The sequence below is a fragment of the Alligator mississippiensis genome, chromosome 2 (assembly GCF_030867095.1).
Source record: "Alligator mississippiensis isolate rAllMis1 chromosome 2, rAllMis1, whole genome shotgun sequence".
Classification (NCBI taxonomy): Eukaryota; Metazoa; Chordata; order Crocodylia; family Alligatoridae; genus Alligator; species Alligator mississippiensis.
This window is the reverse complement of record NC_081825.1, coordinates 237,550,898-237,575,352: the sequence shown is the minus strand read 5'-3', so window position 1 is coordinate 237,575,352 and position 24,455 is coordinate 237,550,898. Positions and strand designations below refer to the sequence as shown.

General features: G+C 41.8%; 1 protein-coding gene across 1 annotated transcript in view; it reads right to left on the bottom strand.

Moving 5' to 3' along the window:
* ZNF106 (zinc finger protein 106) overlaps positions 1-24,455 on the bottom strand; it is a 64,215-nt gene that overhangs the window by 35,995 nt on the left and 3,765 nt on the right. Inside the window, exons 2-4 of the mRNA XM_014595517.3 lie at positions 14,890-14,975; positions 13,552-13,613; positions 6,646-6,846 (exon numbers count right to left, since the gene is read on the bottom strand). Coding sequence (XP_014451003.1) covers positions 6,646-6,846; positions 13,552-13,613; positions 14,890-14,943 — 317 coding nt within the window. The 5' untranslated portion in view covers positions 14,944-14,975. The remainder of the gene's footprint in view (positions 1-6,645; positions 6,847-13,551; positions 13,614-14,889; positions 14,976-24,455) is intronic.

Here is a 24,455-nt window from a genome sequence, read left to right as displayed (position 1 = left end):
TAGAGAAGAAAAATCTGAATTAATGAAGGATTGACCTGAAAGAGTATCTATCCATTAGGTGCTATGTATTACTAATGCTGATGAACTGATAAAGAACAGAAGGAAAACTAGATTAAAGCTATTAATCAAGACTAATTGTTGGAGAAAGAATGCAACATATTGATTTCTAGAACTTTAAAAAAGATATTTAGGTATTAAAGATGAATGCAAACTTTGTTTCAAACATAAGAAACTAACTATTTTTCTAGTTTGGGCCATATAGCAAACTGCCCATGATATGTAGTAATTGTTACAGAAAGATTTTTTCTCAAGCATGTATCTATTGCTCTTTGCATAATATTCAAGCTTGGCAGGAAGTTACAAATACAGTAAACAAAGGAAGTTTGCCTAAGAACTGCAGAGTGAAGGAACAGATCAGTAGCAAGATTAACTTATGGGCTGTTTTTTGCGGTGACAGTATACTTGTCTAGTCTGTTTTGTAGCCCTGTCTAACTATGCATTTGCAATTGTGTGCAGAGTGGGACTTGTGGAGCTGACTGAGGGCCAGGTGTGAACCAGGCAGGCTCAGGCCTAGAAGCTTAATAAAAGGCAGCCTCCTGCAAATATAAAGAGAAACCAAAGGGACTGCAGGACTCCAGAAGCAAATAGGAGGTTGTGTTTTTTCTTTTTTCCCTTCCCATTGCCCATATGCCAAGGAGTAAGGGGACAAAATAGATAATAAATTGGCAATTGTCATTTTCATTAGACACACCATGTTTACATTCTTCCCTGAGGGACAACATGACTTCATCTGCACCAACTACAAGCTGTTGTCCATCTTGGAGGAAAAGGTTTAAGAGCTGGAAGTACAAATATCCCTGCTGTACAGTATTGGAGGAAAATATTAAGGACTTCCTCAATCAGAAGCATGAGAAGCTGGTGCAGAACATGTAAAAGAACAAGGAAGAGAAGCAGCAACGTGTTACTGCCATACAAAAGAGCCCCCAGAATCCACAATGCAAATTGAGGCAAGCAACCACTTTCAGATACTCTGCATTGGAACAGCTGGAGAATAGGCAGCAGAGGAGAAACCGATGGCAAAAATGAGACACAGACTCTGTAGACCAAAAGGCAAGAAATTAATTGCCTTAGGGAGGGAGGTTCCAGGATCACACCACCAAGAAGAAGGCTGGTGATTATGGACTGTCCTGAGGAGGATGGAGGCACCAATTTGTCAAACAGATCTTGGACTCTATGAGTTGTGCTTCTTGGAGCCTGTATTCAAGATATTGGTAAGCAACTGCTAGGGGTCATCTGTCCCTCAGACCACTACTCATTACTGCTTGTCCTGGCAGTATCAGTAGTATCTACATGGACAAGCAGAAACAGGTGGTGGATTCTTTGCTAACAGGCAGATATCATGGATAAGAGGCTTGCTATTAAGATGGGATCAAACCTCTTGGCAGCAAACCAAATGAAAAGAGAACTTGGAGAAGAAGCCTAATTCTGGAGAAGGGCAGAAGGTAGAGGAAAAAAAGGTGCAAGAAGAAAACAAGTAGATCAACATTTAAAGCTTACCAGTGGTGCCCAACCGTTTGGCCTTGTGGGCCAAATGAGTGGTGTGGGGTCAATCTGTGTGCTGCATCAGGCCCACTGGCCTGGCCCAGCCCAGACTCATGTGCACCCAATCAGGCCCATCACCCCAACCATGTTATCTGGCCCCCAGGGTTTGGAAATTGGGAAGGGGGGGGGGGGGGCAGTAACAGTGCTAATTGCCCCCAATCCATCACTGCCAAAATTTCCAGACCCCTGAGAAGCCTCACAGGAATGGTCCCATGGATAGATAGACTGAAAGGAGGGCTGCCAGTTTCTTAGAATCATAGCAATGTTGTACCATCCCTTACAAAACACTTCATGGGCTGATATAGAAAGTAATGTATTTGTAATACCTTGCTTAAGGTCAGTGGTCCTAGATGATCTGTCACCCTATACTCCTATTATAAATTAAAAGCTTATGAATGATAATTTAGCAGTCAATGTAGTCTCTAGTAAGAGTTAAAGGAAAATAAGGTAAATGGCATAATTATTTTGCAATAAAAATATGTATTTTTAACTCAAACAGTGTATATGCAACAAACCCGTATGTGAAGCTCAGATGTTTTTCAATACAATCTAAACAGAAAATCTATTTTACTCATTTGCCAACTGAGACTGAAAGGACACACTTTGATTCTATCCTTAGCTAAGGGTATTTTATTCAAAGCCTCTCTCTCTCTCTCTCTCTCAATGAACCCTGCAGTAAAAAAAAAGTTTCCAAAGCTACATACGCTAAAACCTAAAGGAGAGATTTCAGTACAGAATGTTTGGAAGCTAGTGTTAAGCTGTATTCAGTTCTATTGTCCTCATATCTGTATGTGTTATGCATCTTTTCAGATATGGTGATTTACTAATCCAATATCTGTCCCTCTTGTCATTTCCCCTCAGTGGGAAAAGTTCTTACTGTATTTTGGTGTTTCTTCTTTAAAGTATAAATTCATCCTTGTCTGGCAGGGATTATTTAAAAGCAAATAACTCTTGTCAAATAAATGCTAATTCTACTATTGTCTTTTCTAAGTGTGAACAGCTGAGGGCTGCTGGAATTAATCACTACCTTTCTAAAACAAAATTGTCTGTAATATAAAGATATATCAAAATTGCATCAAATACTTTATGTGCTCCTGGACTTAATTGGGTAAGGAGAGATTTATGATCTGGTAAACATGTACCTTCAGGAGATTGGGGGGGATGGGACATGACACAGGGGCACCAATATGTTACTGGCATAGTGCAAGTCTCCCTAGAAATGAAGCAGTGATGTAAGTTAATGGCCAGATAAACAACTGTATTTAAGTCTCCCGTAAGGGCTTTGCTTGGTCATCAGTTTTTCCCAGACAGGCAAATGCTGGAGGCCCCCAGCTGGTGAGCTGGGTAGAAACCATGTCCTTGGATTTAAGGTACAGGGTAAGAACAATTATTGTTCTATTTTCTTTGGTTTGTTTACTCTTGTTTTTGTCTGTATTTCAACATATGGTTACTGATTTCTTATGCTAGGTCTTATTTATTTCTTATATTTGTTCTTTGTTATCCCTTTTAACCCACTTATTGCCATTGATACTTGTGAACCCAGGATATCTGACCAATACAGGGCTTGCTGTTCCCATGGGAAAGGGGATCCATTTTTTCCGAGCACATGACCAGACAAGGATATGATCTATCTTGCTGGCAAAATCCTGAGTGAGAGCAGTAGGGCTGAAACACCACAGGCCAAGGAGTTGGATTCTGGTGCATTTCAGCTGATTCTCAGTGATCAAGCAGCAGACAGTGGAGACTGATTTGGGGCAAAGTATGGCACCACCCTGGGAGTGCATCTCAAGGATGCACCCAGGCCATATCTGGGGCCAGGGCATTATCACACAGTGATTTTGAAGAAGTCCCTAAAACATTCACCATGTTTACTTGAATCCAAGAAAAGGTTTAATTCCCCATTCAAATTGGGAGAGGCGGAAAGAAAAAGCCTGTCATCTTTGATTCAAGTACAAGGCAGAGTGGGGGGAGGACAGGCAGCTGCTGTGGCTTCGATTCCAGCTCCACTCCTGGACTGCAGCCGGAGTCAGCTGCTGCTCTGCGGCTGGGCAGGGGCCAGAGCTTCCATGTCCCCAGGAGGAATGGAACCAGAACTGTATGTGACAGTAAGCACGGGTGGGGGGGGGCACAGAGGATGCAGGAACTGGCAGAAGCTGCAGGAGGCAGCCAGGGGAGAAACAGAGGCTACAGAGGAACAGGGGCCAAGGCACCACAGGGTGGCAGAGGCAGGTACAGGGAGGGCATACTGCCCTCCCCTCCCCAGGCACACCCCTATGCCACTGCTTTCCCCGTTACAGCAGTAGGGAGAACAAATTTAATATGATCCTTCAGTAATTATATTCTCTACATGGAAAATTATAACATATTTATAAGTTTTCCATATGTAGAATCTAATTATTGAGGGATCATCTTGAATTCAAAGTAGCCTTGGATTCAGGTAAATACAGTGTGTAGATTATCACAAATTGTACCCCAAAATGTATTTTTATTATATGGCTCCCATATATATGTTTTTGATACAGTTTTGTGGCTACGTTATTGAAAGAAAAACTAAACAAAAGGAAAAAGGAGGACCTGGAGAATTACAGATTGGTCCATCTTACTTCAAAACCTGGGAAATTACTGGAACAATTTACAAATTAATTTAATTCGTAAACATCTGGAGGAAGAAAGGCAATCACAAGCAGCCACCATGGATTTGTTAAGAACAAATCATGTCAAGTCAATCTGACCTCCTTTTTGCAGTGAACAGTATATTCTCATAGGTAAATTGGGGGAATGTGCTCGGGATAAAATTACTACAAGATGGACACATAATTGGCTCAAAAGTCATATACAAAAGGTAATTATAAATTGACTATTATAATAAACAGAATGGGCAGAGGCTCTGAGTAGAGCTACACAGGGGTCTGTCTTTGCTGTAGCGCTACTTAATAAGCTTACTAATGATTTGGATGCCAGAATAGGGAGCCTCCCGAGCAAGTTTGCAGAGGATACAAAACTAGGCAGGACTGCAAACACTTTGAAGAATAGGAGTAGAATTCAGAAGAATCTTGACAGATTAGGAAGCCGGGTGAGGGACGAAAGTATGAAATTCGATGCAGACAAATGTGTTGTACACAGAGTAGAATAATCAAAAGCATAACTACAAAATGGGAGATAACTGGATGGATAGAAGCTTTGCTAAGGCATTTGGGTTTTGGTGTGAAGCAGTTGCAGGGGAAAAACCAGCAAATGAAAGTTTGGGTTGCATCACCAAAACTAACAGGTGTAAAACATGGTGGTGATAGTGCAAGTCTAGTCAGCACTGGTCAGGCCTCATTTGGAGTAGTGTGTGAAGTTTTGGGCTTCGTACTTTAAGCAGGATGTGGAAAAGTAAAAGATGGCCCAGACATGGACAACAAATGAAAGAAGGGGGTGGATAGCAAGCCATATGAGGAAAGGTTGAAAGAAACAGACGTGTTTAGCTTGGTGTAAAGGCCAATAATGGGACATGCAGCAGTTTTTCAAATATTTGAAAGGCTGCCATAAAGGAAAGAGAACAATGGTTCCCCGTTCCTACAGAGGACAGGGTACAAAGCAATGCCTACATATGGCAGCAAAGTAGATTTAGATCAGATCTTAACAAAAAAACAAACAACCCTTCCTTACTAGAATAATAAGGCAATGGAATAAATTGTCCAGGGAAGTTGCAGAAGTTCCTTCATTGGATGGTTTTCAAGAGAAGGCTGAATAAGCATTGGACTGGGATGATTTAAAAGTAGCACTCCTGCTTGTGTGTAGGTTAAAGCAAACAACCCTTAAGATCCCTTCCAACCCTACAATATTTGGTGAATCTATTCTATCACATACGCATTGAGGGTTAAATACTGGCAGTTGAGTAGGATCAGAAAGTTCAATACTAAAGCTACTTATCCTGTAAGAAGAGTCTGAATGTAAGAATCTTTGATAGAAGACTATAGAGACTTTCTTGACTTTAGAGAAAATGGATTTTATAAGTTACTGGAAAGACAGACCAGAGAATGTTCATACCTCAGCATCTGCTTACATAATACTTGGTTGTCAACAGACTGAACTTCATATTCTCTCTCTATTAAATCTTCAAATAATTCAGATTTTTCTAAGAGCCTTATAATTGACCTCAACCTACTACAGAATAGATCTGAAATAATCATATGCTTCCAGAGTAAAAAGAGTTTTAGAGCAGGAAACCATAGGAATGTTGCCTCTCTGATACTATCTCTAAGTAAAAAACTGATATGGGTGGGAGGGACAAAGGGAGGAGGTTGACACCCCTGCATTATTTTAAATTATATATCTCTGTACCAATTCTAACATGTTAACAATGTGTACTCAACTGCAGGCCAAATGTGGAAGCAGAAATCTTATGCTTTATGCAGTATTACTTTTCCATGTGAGCAGCTAAAGTTATCTTTAACTAATGTCAGGCAAACAAAAAACATAATTCAAGATTCAATGCATTTCACAATGACATTAAGACAGTCATCCAAAAAAATTCTGCTTCATTTTAGGATTAATAACTCAGGACTCTCTAACTGGTGGCCTGCGGGAAACAAAGTTCCCGAACAATTAACATACAGCATGCTGGCTCCTGGCATGTCTACCACTGCCCCCACTCCCACCATTGCTTCTGCCATGGCAACTGGGTTCTTTGGGCACTGCCCCATTCCCACCTCTTCCAGCTTCAGTGATGCAGCAGAAGGGGGCTGGGATGCACAAGCAACACATGCAGTGGGGGAAGCGGCCAGGCTGTTCACACCATATGCAAGGAAGGAGCCTAGGCTTAATCTTCCAAAGACAATGGCTAACTCTAATTATCAGAGCATGTTGGAGGGAATATTTGCATTTGTACACTGCAGTTATATCTTATGAATTGTTCTCTTAAATACTCTTATGATGAGCATATTGATTGCACACACACTGCACTCCATAAACACTTGCCCCTCAGTTAAATTTCTCCATAAGCAGAGCAGTAGTTAAAGTAATTCTACCACACAACATCTAAGACAGAAGGAAACTCACCGGTTCTGTTCTTTCCTTTGCTTGATTAATTGAATTAGTTCCTTGTCAAAGTATTCTCCTTCATCTTCTTCTTTCCCTTCTTCTTCTTTCCTGTCATAGGTGTAGACATTGTCTTTGTGTAGCTGGCTGGAGATGTGCTTGGCATAAGCTGATAAGCCCACCACTGTCACCCTGCACACACGACACTCATGGTTGCTGTCCCTGGGGAAAAAGGCAGAGGGTGGACTTTCAATTCTGCCCACAGGCATGACAGACAACTCAGATCTTACTATGTTTCCTCTGAATATGCCAGTTTCTTTATCAATTGCTTCTCTATGAAGCACTAAAATTTTGCTCGATACATTAAAATTATTTGATTTTTCTTTCTTTCAAAGAAACTTTTAGCCTTTTGGATGGTCAATTTTAAAAGGTTCTTTTCCAACAATCAAGAGGTAAAAATCTTGGGAATAAAGCAGCATAAATTAGGACAGGGGATTCTTCTTGAATTGTTGTACTCAAAACCTTTTCAGAGGAAACATAATGAGAGCAGAGGCAGAGTGAAGGGCCTCAGAGCTAGCAAAAGCTGCTCTAAAGCACATCCATGGTGCCAGCTGCACTAGGGAAGCCTGGTGACAGCTTCTGGATTTAATCTGTGCCTCAAGCCTTGCCCCAGTGAAATCTAACAGAGAGAGGAGGGAGTACATTGCTGCAACCAATCCTAACACAGTAACCTAAACTGGGACAGCTGAGACCTCTGCCTGGAATGCTAAGACTCCACAGTAGAGCAAATGATGGCAGGGTGTCTTCAGTTCACTGTACTTTATTTGGTTCAAATGTGCACGAGGTCTGTTTTCTGCTTTAGAAGGCTTATCTTAAAAAATACATAATTATTTCAGGTGGAGGAAGCCGACAGCTGAATTAGGCAAGTGTTTTTACTCATGTTTCAGAGAACGCTGCAGTATAGCAACTACCAAATCCACCCCCAAAACACTCCAAGTCCCCCCCCCCACCCCCAAACACTCCCATATACTGCTATGACCAATCTTTAGATCATTTCATTAAAAAAATGAAGAGAAAATTAGGTCCAGCAGGAAAAGTGAAGGTCATGTAGGAATCCCACCCCCCCAACTCAAACACGTGTATGTGCGTACTACACCAGATTAATAGGACCAACTTGGTTATGAGGCTAGGCCTCAAAACTAGCATTGATAATGCTTTTTTGTACCCCCAAACACCTAATTATGAAAGCAGAAGTGAATTCTCTTATGTTCCAAATGGAGATAAGTGCATGTAGTGTGGAATTTAGAGTCAACAGATAAAGTTAAAAAGCAAAGCCGAAAAACCCATCTAGACAAGTTCTTTGGACAAATGACTCCTTAAGCTTTACCCCACAGCAGAAATATGTAATAAGTAGTGTACTAATGAACTGAATACACCTAGTATTTTTTTAAAAACTGAATATGAACCATCAGAAGTTCAATACCAGATTATTTGTTTTAAATATTCATATTCCTATATCAATTCCCTTAATTCAAATGATAACAAAAAGTCTATCCCATGGATCAGAATATCACTATGGTGTAAAGTATTTCAGTCAAAGGAAGTGGAGGCCAAAGAATCTTGTTTCTATCTCCGCTACTTTCCAAACAAAACAAATCTAAAGAGAGAAAGAAAAATCTCCCAGCCACAAGACTTTGAGGTGGTAACCTTATTTGAACCAGGCCTAAGTCAGGGTCACCAGCTGGCTTTACAAAAGAAAAAAAAAGTCTACATCTTTTTTTAAAAGGCTTTCGAGTGAAAAACAGATTAAAAAAAATCCTCCCTGCTTTTCTATTATTTTTTTCTATAAATAAAACTGGGACTAAAATTCAACACAGTTAAGACACTTAAACAATCAGCCAGTAATTTAGAGGTAAAATTAGTAGAAATTTAAGTTAACATACAACGTTTACATGTTTCCAGTTTCAATCATTTTCAGATCAAGTGAGCAGATCACAAGTACAATTATAATTTCCCTAACACTGGTTTGGCAAACTCAACCTGGCTTGTGTGCGCCAAGCTAAATTCTCTCTTTTGTACTATTTGCTATCAAGAATAAGGATTATACAGGACAAATTCTGCTGTGCAATACATGTACTATTACCTCATTATTTTCAGTGGGTTAGCATAGATTTAATCAACACATGGCAAACAATTTTGCAGGGAAAGTTGTGCAGGGACAACATTTGTACACTTTAAGCTATGAATTGCCAGTGGGTCTCTTGCTTGAAAAAGTACTGCTTATATGTAATTTCTTGGACAGGAACTATACTTTAAAGACATTTTAGCCAGAAACAACAATCTCCTGGGTGCCTATAATGCATGATACCGCTGTAAAGTATTTCAAAATCCTTTGCAAGATTTAAATACAGTGCAAGACCAGTACTGTATTACTTTCCTGTTACCAACTGGTACGTTAAAACCAACTCTCAGTCCTTCCAATTTCTGAACCACCAGTTCCAAAATTGTCTCCTGAAACATTTGACAGACTTAAGAAATAGGTAGGACTTGTTTCCAGCCAGAAAGTTCCAACAAACAATTTCAACATATATCAAATATTTTCTTCATACTACCCTTCCATGGAAATGATTGTGTAAGTTACCACTGGAAAGGTTATTTATTCAACAGTAGGAGGGTGGGGAGGAGACGATATCGTGACAAAATAGGACAAAACCCATCCATACTATAAGAGTGTTTAAGAATCCTAACCTTGAATTCCTGTTACGAATTTCAGTATGCACAACTGATATCACTCCCCCCATACAGAAGCACTCTTAAATTTAAAGTTCACAGACCATCTTTCCTTAGAGTACTTTTATCTCATTCCCAATAGTTGTTATGGTATTACTTATAGAACTACATGTCAGACACATTACATCTACGACTACTGCTGCCGTTTCTTATATTCCAATTTAATGTTCTCAGAAACACAGAAGAGCAAGTCTGGGATAAGAGCCATAAGCTCAATGGCTTAACAAGTATCTATCGAGTTGATTATTTTGTCTATTTTGTCCTGAATTTAAGTTTTCACTTAAAAATTGAAGCAGTGGTTTTTAGGACAGAAAGAAGCATTACTCTTTCAAGCAAAGCAGCACAGGGATAGAATGGAACCAACCATATGAATCTTTCCAGGTTATGGAATCTTTAATGGCAGATCCTGTATCCCAGACATGGAGAATGAGAAATTTGCACAAAAGCTGAAGTTAGACCAATCTCTGATAAGTGATAAAATGCCAAAAATAGACCACCCACCAAGAAAAACTCCACTTCCAAATCTAATGCCCATACTCTTGTTAAGATGCAAAGGCTCAACATGAGTCTCAAATCAAGACAAACCACTCAGTTTTTTTTTACTTATTGGCCCAAAGAGGTTCCTCATAAAAACACCCTGATTTCATAAGACAGCTGAATTACAATCAGGGTCCCATATTCTTAACAGGAGCAGAATATATGATAGACTTTGCCTTGTGCCAAGGAAGCATGCTCAAGCACCAAAGCTTTCACTTAAGAATTTCTACCCTATACAGTTACGTAAATTAGCTTTAAAAATGTGACCAGAGTATATGCTGATATGTCTTCTTCAGTCTACAAAAAGTCTGAGAGGTGTGAACACTTGGGAAACGTTAAGATCATATTTCTCTGGTGATTTAAAAAAATAAAAACTAAAACAACATTTTTGACATTTCATAGCATCAACTTCAAAGATCCCTCTTTCAATATTTTCCTGTTTCACATAAAATAATGATTTCAAAAGACTCAAGTTGAAGACTAAAGGAGTTCAATAATGAACTCAAAACAATCCAACCTTCAGCTGGTGTAACTAGCAAAATGTAACAAAAGAAGTCTAAACAAAATCTTGGAAAAATCTGCTTAACAAGGAGGATATCTGTTAGTACAAACAAGTTATGCACTTTGAAGTAGTTTTTATGTCCAGTATCTCTCTTCAAAGAATTAGCAAGTTAGCTGGGGAATGAAGAGACTTCAAAATACAGAAGTTATTGAAAGGAGTGATAAATTAGAAGGCAAGTAGTGCCTCCGCAGTTCAAACTACAAAATACAACAACTGGACTTTAAAGCTGCCAGCTGCACCACATTCACCCCCTAAATCTAATTTCAAACTCAACAATTGCAAAAGGATTCAAAATAACTACCATTTTCAAATATTGTAGAAGACATCCAAAAAATAGCCAGAAGACAGGAGGCCCGCAACAACTGCTAATGTTAATGTTGATGACATACTGGTTTCAGAGCAACCCCTTCTCAGCTGTTCAGCCACGGAACAAGTGTCTTCTATGGCTGAGTGAGAAAGATGACAGCAGTACTAAGATACTTTTGAGCTCAGGCACATTTTCAGATCGCTCGCAGCCCTAAAGACAACAAGGTAAAGTTGAGCAGGAAACTACTGGTAATGAAGTTTGAAAAAAAGCAGCAATGAAAGTTCAGGTCTTGTCTACACTCGTATGGGTCTGTTGACAGAAGTTCTGGCAGCAGACAGCAGCCACTACTGCCCACACCCATTTACACCCCAATGTGCTTCTGGTAGTTCTACAGCTGCAACTGTGCCACCAGAACACAAAAGTACATCCTGGAGTAGACTGCTGAAGAAATAGTACTACCTAGCAGAAGGCATAAGAGTATCTACACAACTGTCCACTCCCAGATGGCAGCTAAAGCTGTCTTTCACTCTAGAGAGAGGGTATGGCTCTCCTGATAGAAAGATTTCCTGATGCCAGAAACCAATGTGCCCAAAGTTTTGCAAGCAGAATGCTGTAGCATCAGCCAGGCCTAGGCCTCAAAAGGATGGTAAGAACAGAAACAAAAAAACCAAGAAACAAATGTAGAACAAGACAACGGACCGGAGCGGGAGACAAGAAGTGTGGCTGTGAAGGAGCGAAAGCCATTGTATACTGAACTGCGCTCTTTACTGTGGAGTGAGGAAGAAGTAAACAGCCTTCCTTAAAAAGCTATAAAACATCCCTCAAGCACATTCTCTGCTCAGGAGAATATCAGTTTTGACATCAGAAAATCTGCACACCTTGCATGTATTTATCACCATAAAAACATGGCTTGGAAGCCATTAACCTTTAACAATCAAAAGATCATCTGATTTCTGAATTTTTGCTTTTAATACGATCTGAGATAGTATCCTGAAGCTGGAGGCTTCATAATCTAGTATACTTCTAGAACATTGACTGGTCTTAAGAGACCTAGATTCTCTTCCAAGCTCTCTCAACTTGCTTAGGGCAAGTCTCTTCACCTCTCCTGGCATTTATACACATGTTCTGGGATGGGGAACAGGGGGACACTTTAATGAGCCCAGAGCGTCATGTGTATCAGCATCCCCATGCTGAAAAATAGCGGCGGGGGCTCTTCAACTAAAGCTCATTCAATGAGCTTTAGTTAAAGCGTCCCACTACCGTTTTTCAGCGTAGGTATGCTGATATAAGTGACGCTGGAGCATGGTAATTACCACGCTCCAGCAGACTCAATTAATCGAATCTGCTCTGATGTGCAGCACATCAGAGCAGCCTTGCTGCACATGTATAGGAGCCCTCCGCATCTATTCTTACTCCCACCCTACATGCATGTTCTCTTAAGGTAGGGAATTTTTCTATCTAAATCAACAGCCTTTATACCATCTAGCACAGAAGGACCAAGCTCCCAGTTAGCATATTTCACATACTATGTACGTATTATGGGGATGCGTTTCACATTAAAGTGAAATTATGCATAAATCAGAATGTCTAAATCTAACATAGTGAAGTTTTAAAATACCTTGTTTTGCAGGATGATTAAGAAAATGTTTACACTGTAGGAGACAGTGGCATATTCCTCTGGTGCAGCTTCTCTAGAGGATTTAGTCCAACAGCATATTATCGAGTTGATTCAGACTATACCTTTCACTCACCCGTAACAACATTGTAAGGCACTAAGAAAATTAAGTCTGACCTAGACAAACAGCTGAAACAAAATTTAGGGACATTTCTATGCTCCTAACAAGGGCTTTTCCTCATAGTATTTCCTATTAAAGAAAGTGCATCTCAAAACTAACACATTACACATAATCTATGCACAAATTTGGTTTCCCCTAAATTTGCAAAGACATGAAATAAAACAAACAACAACAAAAGCCACAGGCTGAAGTGTCCAACTGAAATTGAAAGAGACACAACTTAAACTATGTTATTAATGCTCTATCTATTGTGCTTGGTTTCATTCTACCTTCCTAAGATAGTTAACTCTTAAGACACATCTGAAGGATGCAATGCAACCAACTAAGAACGTAGTATTTGACAACCACAATGATGAAAATAAGAACAAGGTAAAATTCTTGTTCTCAACAAATCCACAACATGCTTACTGACAAAAGTTGATTTTCCCCCTCCTTCCCTTTCACAAATTGGGGGAGGAGAAGTGAGGGTGCGGGTCGGGGGGAACTGAGAACACATCCACAGCTTTAGATGTGATATTGGTCTCCTTTAAAGCACAGTTAAAGCTTTTTTTAATATAGTCACAAATATGATGCAATAACACAGTTTCCATTTGATTCTTTAAGAGATCTTACATGGTTGACTTGTATTCAAAAACTTAAGTTTCCTTTAAATAAAATTTGAAAAAAGGTTAACAATTGCTTTTGCGATCTCACAATCTAAGCAACACATGGAAAGTGAACAGGTTTATATGGTGAAATAAATTAACTTTTAACATTGTTGCAGTTTCAATCCTTCATGCTGATTTCCAGAGATGGTGAAGATAAGCTGTACCCAGATCTTAAAATCTTATTAGCAAGGCACCTAAGAGACCCATTCTGTAAGCAAATAACTAATTTGTCACTTTTTAATTGAGCTGAATTTAGTCTTAAGGCAGTTTTCATGATCACTCTCATACCTCCCTTTCAGGTTTTCAAGTTCTCTGTGATGAAGCATGCTTCTCATGTGTTCATTCATCTCCTACAAGGAAGAAAAAAAACCATAACTCATAACTAGTCCAAAGAGCATCAGCTCTGAAAAGTACTTTCTTTGGGAATTATGTAACCTGCTCTGCAGAAGGGTGTATTCTCCTCCAATAGTTTTGTATCTGACATATGACCACAGAAGCAAAGAGAAAAGTTGCACTCTCTACCCTCCCTCTCTGCCTAAAAGACAGATTTTTAGGATACATATGGAAAGTGATACATCTCTAGAGGGTGTACACAGGTGCATAATGAGACAAGGGCTTCAATAATTACAAACACTGTGCAGTACAGAGTATTCCATCACTTTCCTCAAATAGCTGTAAACAGTAATATATTTTAACTATTTCATACAAGCCATAATGTGGGTAATACTATTAAGCACTCAGAAGTAAGAATATTTATAATTTTAGAAAGATTGCTAGAGCAATCTTAACTATATCTTGGTACATGCATGGCACCTATAAATTGCATCATTATCTGATATTTTGCTCTGCAGGACCTATTCCAGCTTCCACTTCCTGCCCCCACACAGGGGGTGGGGCAAGGCAGTACAGCCTGCAGGACCAGAAGACTGTGACCCAGGGCACTGTGTGGCATTGTGTAGTGGGGAAACCTACAGCCTGGAGCTGAGGGCGAGAGCTGGGGTGCCCACACAGTGCAGCACACTGCAGCAGAAGATGCCCATACAGCCTGTGGCCCATGCTGTTGTTGCCCCTGTCTGCTTAGAAGTTGGACAGCCCTAGTCTAGAGCAATCATGATTCTCACTGCATGCACACAAAGAAAAAGTATGCAGCTACTGGAGGTGGGAAAAATACTTATTGTTAAGGAGCTGGAAAGAACCCAAACCCTCCATTCTTTCCTTGGCCTCAGCCAAAGACTTCTTGTGAGAGATGCTGCCCCTCAGATCCTCATGTACAAAACAGGAATAGCACCTTCCACCATTGCAAAAGCATTATGGAAAAAAAAAAAAAAAGATTCATGCATATTTATGAGGTACTCTATTATGCAGTACAGACATGTATTAAAAAATACAAATTCATTTCAACACAGTAAACAAGGTATAGGTATAAGTATACTGTGAATGATGATGTTAATGAGAAAATAAGTTGCCATGATCTCTGAGCCTTCCATAATGAAGAGGCAACAGTCAAGGGGGACAGGTAGGAGTGTGTTTTCTAATACTCTACACAGCAAATAATTTTTACTTAAAAATATCAGCATCATGTATATATAACTAATTTAATTTTTTTTTTTTTTTTTTTTTTTTTACCTTTTTTGAACTGTAGACAATATGACATAACATGCATCTTCGTTGTCGCACCATAATGATTTCTCTGGAAAGATCTTACCCTGTACCTGGAAACAGGAAAGAACATACAAAAGCTTTTTTCCACTAGTCTGACTTTTTTTAAAGACATTAAAACAAGTTATTTCTCACCAAAATGCTGCATATTAGAATAGTCTCTCTCTCTTTTCCTCTTTAAAAGAATACCTCTCTCTCATATACAGGCCTTAAACTATGCTCCAGATTAATACTTCTATTTTTACCTAACCACTGCACAACAAAAAGCAATTTTCTTCCAAGACAAGGTACCTGCTCCATAGGCAAGCAAGTAGTGGAAACGGTGAGTTCACCTCACCAAAGAGGAAACCATTATATTCAGTTGAAATGATCACAAAGGATATTTAAGAAATTTAGGAGACAAGTGAAATTAAACCAAATGAAACTGTGATGAAAATTTGCACCTCGAACATTGAAAGTAGTTTTGGTCCTCCGCCTCAAAAGGGATCTAAGAACAGGAGTTGGCAACCTAAGACCTGCAAAGAGGTTGGATCTAGCCTCATGCGACACAGAGAATCAGCAACACAGGAGACAAAATGATGTCTACGTAGCAGGTTTAAAACTAGAAAAAAATTTTTTCCACACAATGCTTAATTAATTTGTGGGACTCTCCCCCAAGGAGTTGTGGAGGCTGATTGTTTAACACATTTTCAAAGGGACTGGAGAAGTTCATGGAGGAAAGATCCATCAGCCAGTACTGAACATAGTAGATAAGGGTATATAGTCCATGAATCAGAACTTCCACTGTAACTACAAGCATTCAGAGGTTGAGGGAGGAAAATTCTGGACGTGCCCCATTTACCCTCTCCCTCAATAACTGCTCTCCGCCATTGAAAGAGACGCGTCTATTTTTTTGTGCCATGACAGTGGTCCTAGGCCCACCAAGAACCACAATGCCTGCCCCCGCAACTCCCTTCAATGGCTAGAGACAGGCCACTAAGGGCATGTCTACACATTGCACTGTCACTATATGGTGCGGTACAGCAATGTAGCCATTGCATGGGTCTACACGCAATTGCCAGCTATGTTGCTGTAGCAGCAAAATCTAACCATGTGTCACATGCATGGTGCAGTAACCACCTGTACTGTGCCATGCTTTAGGACTTCCAAAAGATAGTATTAAAGCATGGCATGGTAGTAACGTCGCCATACAGTGATATGTAGACACACCCTCTGTGTACAACATTATCATGTCTTGGGACACCGGGCTAGATAAACCTATGGTCTGACCCAGTAAATTGCAGGTTCTTATGAAAAACAAAAAGTCTTCCAAGACTGACAACAACTTTCAAGTATAAGAAACTTAAAACATAAAGCCTGTCAAAGATCAAGGAACCCCAAGAAGCCACAGACAGAAAGACAAAAACATTTATTCCAACACAAAGTACCAAAAACCAGGTACTAGCAGCATACTTGACATCGCTATATAGCAAAGTTTAATGAAGGCATGAAGTGTGTACGTGCGCACACATAGCTATTATAACAGTGATTCTTAAATCAGGGGTCATGGCACCCTGGAGTGCCTGAAGATCTTTTCATGAGTGCCCCAGGGTGCTACATAGTGTTAGCACTATGAGGTGTGTAAACATGATTCACAAGATAAGCCCAGACATTTCAAATAGGAACCCATAGCGTTTAAACATTCTGAACTGTTGTGGCCTTTCCAAGTTCTCTACAATAGAGAAACTGCTCTTTTATTTTTTCCATAGTCAAAAAATGATTGAAAACTAAGAGAAAGCATTTTCCTAGGGGTGCCTCAAGTCTAATGAGGTTGAGAACCACTGTATTAGATAACCTGTATGCCAAATGCTCTTGCCAATATTTGATGTCAAATGCCTGACAAATGTGAGGTTTTAGACTACGTGGTTCTAAGATTATTCAAAAGATCTGCACAAAAAGGAGGTTTTTAAAAAACATGAAGCATGACCATGAAGAAAACTGCTAAAATGTTTTTAATAGGCTCTTCAAACAGAATTCACAATACAAGTCGGAGAAATTTTAGCCCTAGTTTTCCATTATGCTATAAAAGACATGGAAACAGGAGCTCAGAATGGCACACTTTCTTCTACAAAGCAGCTACTGTGAATCCAAGAACAAAGGTTTTTTTCACCCTTGTAAAAGGCTTCTGTAAGTGTAAAAATCCATTCTGCTTCCCCAATATCTTTGAACCAGTGCTACTTTGTAGTTTAGTGGAGTAATGCCCAGCATGTGTTTAAGATATTGCTTAATATTAGCTGAGTATTCACAGAATTCACCATGCACGAGTGTAAAAGAGCAGCGTGGGACTTGATGGGGAGAAATAGGTCAGTGGAACATACATGGCTATTAGCACCCGTTAGCATGTAACATTAAAATGGCTTTTAGCATGTAGAGCTAATGTTACACCTGCTTTGGCTAATTAAAACATATCATAGTAACTATAGATGATTACAGGAAAAGTTTTACTGCCCAATCAACTGGGTACTGCTTGTGACAGGGTACTAAAAATACTAAGTGAATTGAACTGCTATTGGTTGTCGCTATGAAAAGCAAAAACCAGTTTTGTCTCTGCAAAGAGCATGTGAATCTCTCAGCCAGAGCTCTTAGGCACCCAGATATAGTAAACAGCATGAGTGACAGAGGAAAGGCCCAAAGTCTATTTCCAACTCAGCCACTGACAGACTTGGAAAAGTTTGTATTCGTCACTGCATAAACTTCCCTTCTCTGTGCTTAGTTCTCTCCCATTTACCCCTATGAAATTTTAAGAGACTCAACTTTGTAAACTACTTTGCAATCATTAGAAAAAGTACAATAAAATTCAAGGTGTTTGCTTAGTGATTACATAACAGACCCTTTTAGATTTTGAATACAAACCCTAAATGAGTCACTTTACTCAGAGCATAACTTTAGCCAAGACACTTGACCATCTCTGTACCTGAGCCAGTCCAGTCTAAAGTATCTGAAATAAAAAAAAAAGCAGGCTCTGACTACTCCAGCATAAGCAGAGATTTCTGTGTATATATGCCAAAATGTTTTAAGAAGGTAAAAAGAAATACATGATACATTTTAAATTCTGAAAAGCCTCCTGGCACAACCAGGTTAAAACAAGTTTTGTCTTGGATACTACCAGCCTTCTGAATGGCTTTAGATCCCATAAAAAGCAAAACTGTATGTGAAAATGGAAATAGCGTAGATCAGTCATGGCAAACAGCAAGACAAGATGGATGTTTTGCAAGTAGTATGTAAGATGCCTGTATACTTCAACGGCAAAAGTGCCTCCCTTTGTTCTATAGACATTTAAAAAAAAGAGAGGCTTCGGATTTTAGGAAATTAATCTGGCCAAACTATGGGAACGTGGGTATATTTAACCACATCTGAGGTAAACTTAATTGTAATAGTGGCTCCAGTGTGCCTGTGGCTTACAAGTTAGTGATACTGTGCATAAATAATGCATGAAAACTACAGTCAACTCCAGTAAACTCATTATGCAAAGTGTTTGGAACACATTTCTAGACAATAAAAATAGTCTAGAGAGAAAATATGAGGCATTAAACTACTTCCTGGCACAACATTCATTAGCCCACGGCTATTACTCAGATGTCCAACCCTACCGGATAGCATACATTAAAAATGTATGTCAGGGCTAAATTTGCTGCAGATCAATGGCGGGACATTCTGACTATATAAAGCCACAGCTGAAGCAGAGCATGTGAACTGCCCAACATTCCAGCTGCTTGGAAATCCTCAGGACTCCTCAAACAGATCTTTGGTTCGAGCCCCACATAAGGACATCAGACTTTTGGACAGGCCTAACAGTACTGTATGTGCTATTGCTTGAGAAATTTGGGAACCTAGAAATTAATCCAGGCAGACTACATAGAAGAGATACTGTTCTCAGCTTATTATGGGGCAGAGCTTCTTTTGTTTTAGCAGCAGTCTCCTCTGCCTTCTCAATAACTGATCACACTAGGGTCCAATGGAAGCAATTCCAAGCTGAAAGCAATTGCAACAACTGTAACAATTACAAATGCAGCAAAACAAAATGGAAAGGGCAGAATTGCATGGAAGAGAGAGATCATTCATTATCCGGGATCCTGGTGTTCCCCGATTAAAAAAAAAAATAAAAAAAATCTCAAATTCTCTGAGAAAAACCTGAAAATCCATGATTAAAATGAAAGGTCATTATATACATCTCTCAGTCGATATATATATCAGTTGAACACAATGTTTTCTTGATATATTTACAATTTTAAAACAATTTGGAAGTCTACCAGTGCTTCAATCACTATAATAAAATAAATTCTAAATACCTATAAATTTTGGTATTTGATTTTGGGTTTTTTATCATGGAAAAAATCAGAGCTCCCCTTGTCCCCTTCACTCAACAGGATGCAGGTCCAGGCCCCTCACTCCCAAGCCATAGCTCCTCACCCCTGCTGGTGCTCCTCACCTCCCCCCTCCCCCACAAAGGCCTCGCTGGTGCCCCTCACTCCCCACCACTCTCAGCCCCCCCAGCCCTGCTGGTGCCCCTCAGCCCCGACCCACAGCCCCGTCCCCCCAGCCCTTTGGGACCAGGGTCTGCACCCCACTGTCCCCCCACAGCAGTGCACCTGAGCCTTGGCTGCCACCTGCAGGAGGCAGCAGCTGCTGCAGTGGAGCAGAGCATGGAGCCTGGCACCCCCCCCCCCACTGCTGCCTGCTCACTGCACGTTCAGGCAGGGGGTGGGGCCGGGTGCCTACCACTGTGAACACTCCTGGGGGGACCCATGCCCCCCAGATCTGTGTGCAGGGTGAAGGCGGGCTGCCCACTGTGGGCTCAGACTCCCTGCCCTGCTGCCCTCCCCCGGGCCTCTGCAGCCCAGTGGGTGCAACCTGGAGCTGTAGACCAGATCAGGCAGGCAGTGCAGAGCAGACGAGGTCTAGGCTGTGCCTGGGTTCTGGCTGATCAGCTCCAACGGGGATGAATCTGGAGCAGGCATGGGGCGGTTCCATAGAGCATGAGGGCTCCAGGCTGTTGTGGGGCAGGTGCAAAACGGCTTGCGGGGCATGTGTAGGGGCTCCCATGCACACCCCGCCATATCCGCAAGCCCCACAACCACGCCCCACAAACACCGCATCTACCCACACCTTCCCCCACCGCACCCTTGAGGGGAGTCCTGTGCTCCACAACACTCACACCCCACCACACACACGTGCCCACAGCCCCCACCACGACAAAGTCTACCAAGATACAGAATCTTGGGTATGGAAGGGGCCTCAAGAGATCAACTGATCCACTGCTCTGCTCTGGGACACGATCAAGTATATCTAGACCAGTGCTTCTCAAACTATCTGATGTGGCAGACAGGCAATTTTTTTCCAGTGGGCCAGGGACTGGTGCCCGGTTCAGTCGGTGGCAGCAACTGCGTGTAACAGTGCTACACAAATGCGCGACCGGCTGTTTCTCTCTCTTTCCTCACCTCGTACGTTGTGACATCACCTGGAGTGTTGGAACGTACGAACTGTGGTGCTATGACATATCAATGTTATGCTTCTGAAAATACATTTCATTCTTTCCTGGCAACTCGCTCCGGACCGGTGACTGGCCGCTCTGCGGACCACCACTTTGAGAAGCAATGATCTAGACCACTCTGACAGGTTTTTGCCTAACTCAGTGGTGCTCTGCAGTCCAGATCCAGAGCTTGGGGCCGTCACCTGGCCCACAGGGCTGGAATTTGACAGGCGCAGTGTTATTTCTTGTGGCTCCCAGAGCTGCAGTAGTCGCTGCTCCTTCCACCACAAGATGCTTCTCAAAGGCCTGGAAATTTTGTGGCAGGATAAGTGGCAGCAGCATTAATTGCTACAGCTCCTAGAACTGTATGAGGAACTCTATGGCTGCTCTTGAGCCAGGTGGGACAGGGCAGGTGGCAGCGCTGGGAAGGCAGGGGTGCTACGGTGAATTTTGGGGTGGCTGCTACCCACCCCGCCCTACTGGAGCACAGCCACTGGGCAGAGGCTGGAGCAGCCCCTGCCCCAAGCATGCAGCGGCAGCCCACCCTTGCCCTGTGCACAATTCCAGGGGGACACATGTCCCCCATGCCTCCTCCGGGGATGCAGACAACATTGGGAGCCACTTTCCCTTCTACCCACCCCCAGATGAGCCACCAGCTCAGTCCCATGCCCCGTCCTGCCCTGGCTAGAGCACCTGCTCCTGCCTCAGCCCCGTTCCCTCCCTCACTGCAGGGGCCTTGATCTGCCCTCTCATCCCCCCCCACTCACCAGCCAGATGCTGCTCTCCACACTGCCAGGCTGCACTCCTGGCCCCATGCATGTTGTGGCTGCACATGTGCATGTAGTATTTATCGGCAACATTATCGGCCACATCAGCCAAAAAAGCCCAGTTGCCAATAATGTCAATTTTCCTTATAGTTTCATAGTTGGTAGGGTCAGAAGGGACCTGAGCAGATCATCAAGTCCAATCCCCTGCCATGGGCAGGAAAGAATGCTGGGGTCAAACAACCCTAGCAAGGTGTCTATCTAACCTTCTTTTGAAGACCCCCAGGATAGAAGCGAGCACCACCTCCCTTGGAAGTTGGTTCCAGATCCTAGCTGCCCTGACTGTGAAGTAGTGCCTTCTGGTATCTAGCCTGAACCTACTCTCCATCAACTTATGGCCATTATTCCTTGTTGCTCCCAATAGTGCTTGGGGGAAGTGACTCTACCATTGCCTGCTGGTCTCCCTCGGCCAGTTTATAGACGGCCACCAGATCCCCTCTCAGCCTTCTCTTGTGGAGGCTGAACAGGTTCAGGTCTCGTAGCCTCTCCTCGTAGGGCCTGCCCTACTGCCCCCTGATCATCCAAGTGGCCCTCTTCTGGACCCTCTTGATGTTGTCCACATACCTCCTGAAGTGGAGCCCAGAACTGGACGCAGTACTCCAACTGCGGCCTGACCACATGTCATATAGAGGGGGAGGACCACCTCCTTGGACCTGCTCGTGATGCATGTGTGGATGCATGACAAGGCGCGATCAGCCTTCCTGACAGCGTCCCCACATTGGCAGTTCATGCTCATCTTGGAGTCTATAATGACTCCAAGATCCTTTTCTGCCTCTGCACTGATGAGAAGGGAGTTCCCCAGCCTGTCGGTATGCTGCTGGTTCTTCCTCCCTAGGTGCAGTACCCTGCACTTGTCAGTATTGAATCTCATCTTATTCTCATCCGCCTACTCCTGTAACCTGTCCAGATCCAATTGCAGCCTGTCCCTCCCTTCTAGCCTGCCCACTTCTCCCCAATCGGTGCCAATCCAATAGGCAATCAATATATCACTGCAACTCTACATTAAACCAGTGTTGCTCACAACCCTCATGTAGAAGTGACAAACTGACTACAACCCTCTTTGCAACAAATTTTCACATGTAGGAAACTTCTGCCTCATATCCATCTTCTTTTCTAATAAAAAACCCAAACAAGCAGTTCCTTGCAGATCATTTTTTCTATGCCTGAATAAGAATTAATTCTTGTTGTAGACCATTTGGAGAGAGTCCAGAGGGATGCATCTGTCTTAAAGTATAATGCCCAATACAAGACACTGAGATCTTAGCAGGATCAAACACAGACAAATAACTGCACCCTGCATTTTAAGGAGGAAACTATTGTTTAAACTTTATATAATCCAGAACGTTATTTACTTTTGTCACAATGGTTTCACACTGCCAATTCACTTGCATTCAGTCCGTAGTCCACAACAACCTAAAGATCCTTTTGTGCAGTACAGCTGGATAGGCAGATAGTCACTAACTTGCATTTGACTTAATTTATTTTCTTTTTAAACACAGTACAGCACTGTACATTTGTTTTTGTTAAGTTTCATTTTTTCTGTTTTGGACTTCTCCATATTATCAAGGTCATTGCAATCCTGATCCTGCCTTCCAAAGTACTTGAAATCCTTCCCAGTCCATTCATAGCATCTAACTTTTTGGGCTGCTGTCTACAAAAAAATCTATGTCTCTCTACCCCCGTTAATCTCTATGGGGCCACCTTCCACCTGATTTCAGGCTAACATAACTAATCATCATTCTCCCAGTTTTGGGTCATCTTCACATTTAATACCCCTACACCCTGTTTTGCCAAACAAGAACAGGGCCTGGGACAGAACAAAGAGAACTAGACTCAGGATAGATCAGGTGGAGGGGAAAGGCTTCAACTGAAATATTCTCTCAGTTTGACAGTAAACCATTATTATTCTGAGAACAATTTTGTAACCACTATTACAGAATCATAGAAAATTAGAGTTGAAAGGGACCTCAGAAGGTCATCTAGTCCAACCCCCTGCTCAAAGCAAGACCATCCCCAACTAAATCATCCCAGCCAAGGCTTTGTCTAGCCAGGTCTCAAAAACTTCCAAGGACGGAGATTCCACAACCTCTCTGGGTATCTTGTTCCAGTGCTTTACTACCCTCCCCATGAAAAAGTTCTTTCTAATATTTAACCTAAACTTTCCTTACTACAACTTGAGACTGTTGCTCCTTGCCTGTTATTTGCCACCAATAAGAACAGTCTAGCTCAGGGGCGGGCAATTATTTCGGCCAGAGGGCCGCTTAATGAGTTTTGGTGAGCTGTTGAGGGCTTCATGGATAGTACCACACCTTGACAGTTGCCTTGCTCCATGGTCAACATGTTGAGACTGGATGTCCTGTGCTCTAACCTCTGACCTTTGCCACCAGAAGTCCTCCCCTTGCCCTCTTGGAAACACTTTTTTTTTTTTTTTTTTTTTGTGGGGGAGTGGCAGCTGGCTGGCTGACGATCATCTTGGAACCAGAAAAAAAAAACAAAAAAAAAAACATACGCTAAAACTCAAACACCTACTATAACATACTTTAAATTTATCACAAAAAAATGTCATGATTTGTGTGGCCAGCTAATTGAGGAAAGTGATTTTTCCCCTCTGTTTGGCAGTGATGAGGCCACATCTGGATGATCTGTGTTTGCCTCATTAATGTAGCCCAGTATTCTGTTAGCCTTTTTGGCAACAAGGGCACACTGTTGACTCATATCCAGCGTACTGTCCACTGTAACCACCAGGTCCTTTTTTGCAAAGCTGCTATTTAGCCATTTGGTCCCAAGCCTGTAGCAGTGTGTGGGATTCTTCCATTCTAAGTGCAGGACTTTGGCACTTGTCCTTGTTGAACCTCACGAGATTTCTTTTGCCCAATCTTTATGGCAATTTTGCCTAGACCAAGGGTGACAAATTCACTTCAGGCTGCAGGCTGGACCCAGATTGCAGGGGCTCCTCAGGCTGTATCTGCATGACCAGCAACAATTACAAAGGATCCATATTTGGAAGATGGCAAAGGGCCAGGACCTGCCACTGATGCCATGTCCATCAGGGTTCAGGGACTATGAATTCTGTAACAGGGCACACCTCCCAACTTGTGGTAGCATGACAGGTTACCAGATAGAATGGTCTGGCATGCCAAATCCAGGCTGCAAGTCATGTTTGACAAGTCATGTTGATCTAGACCACACTTCCCTAGTTT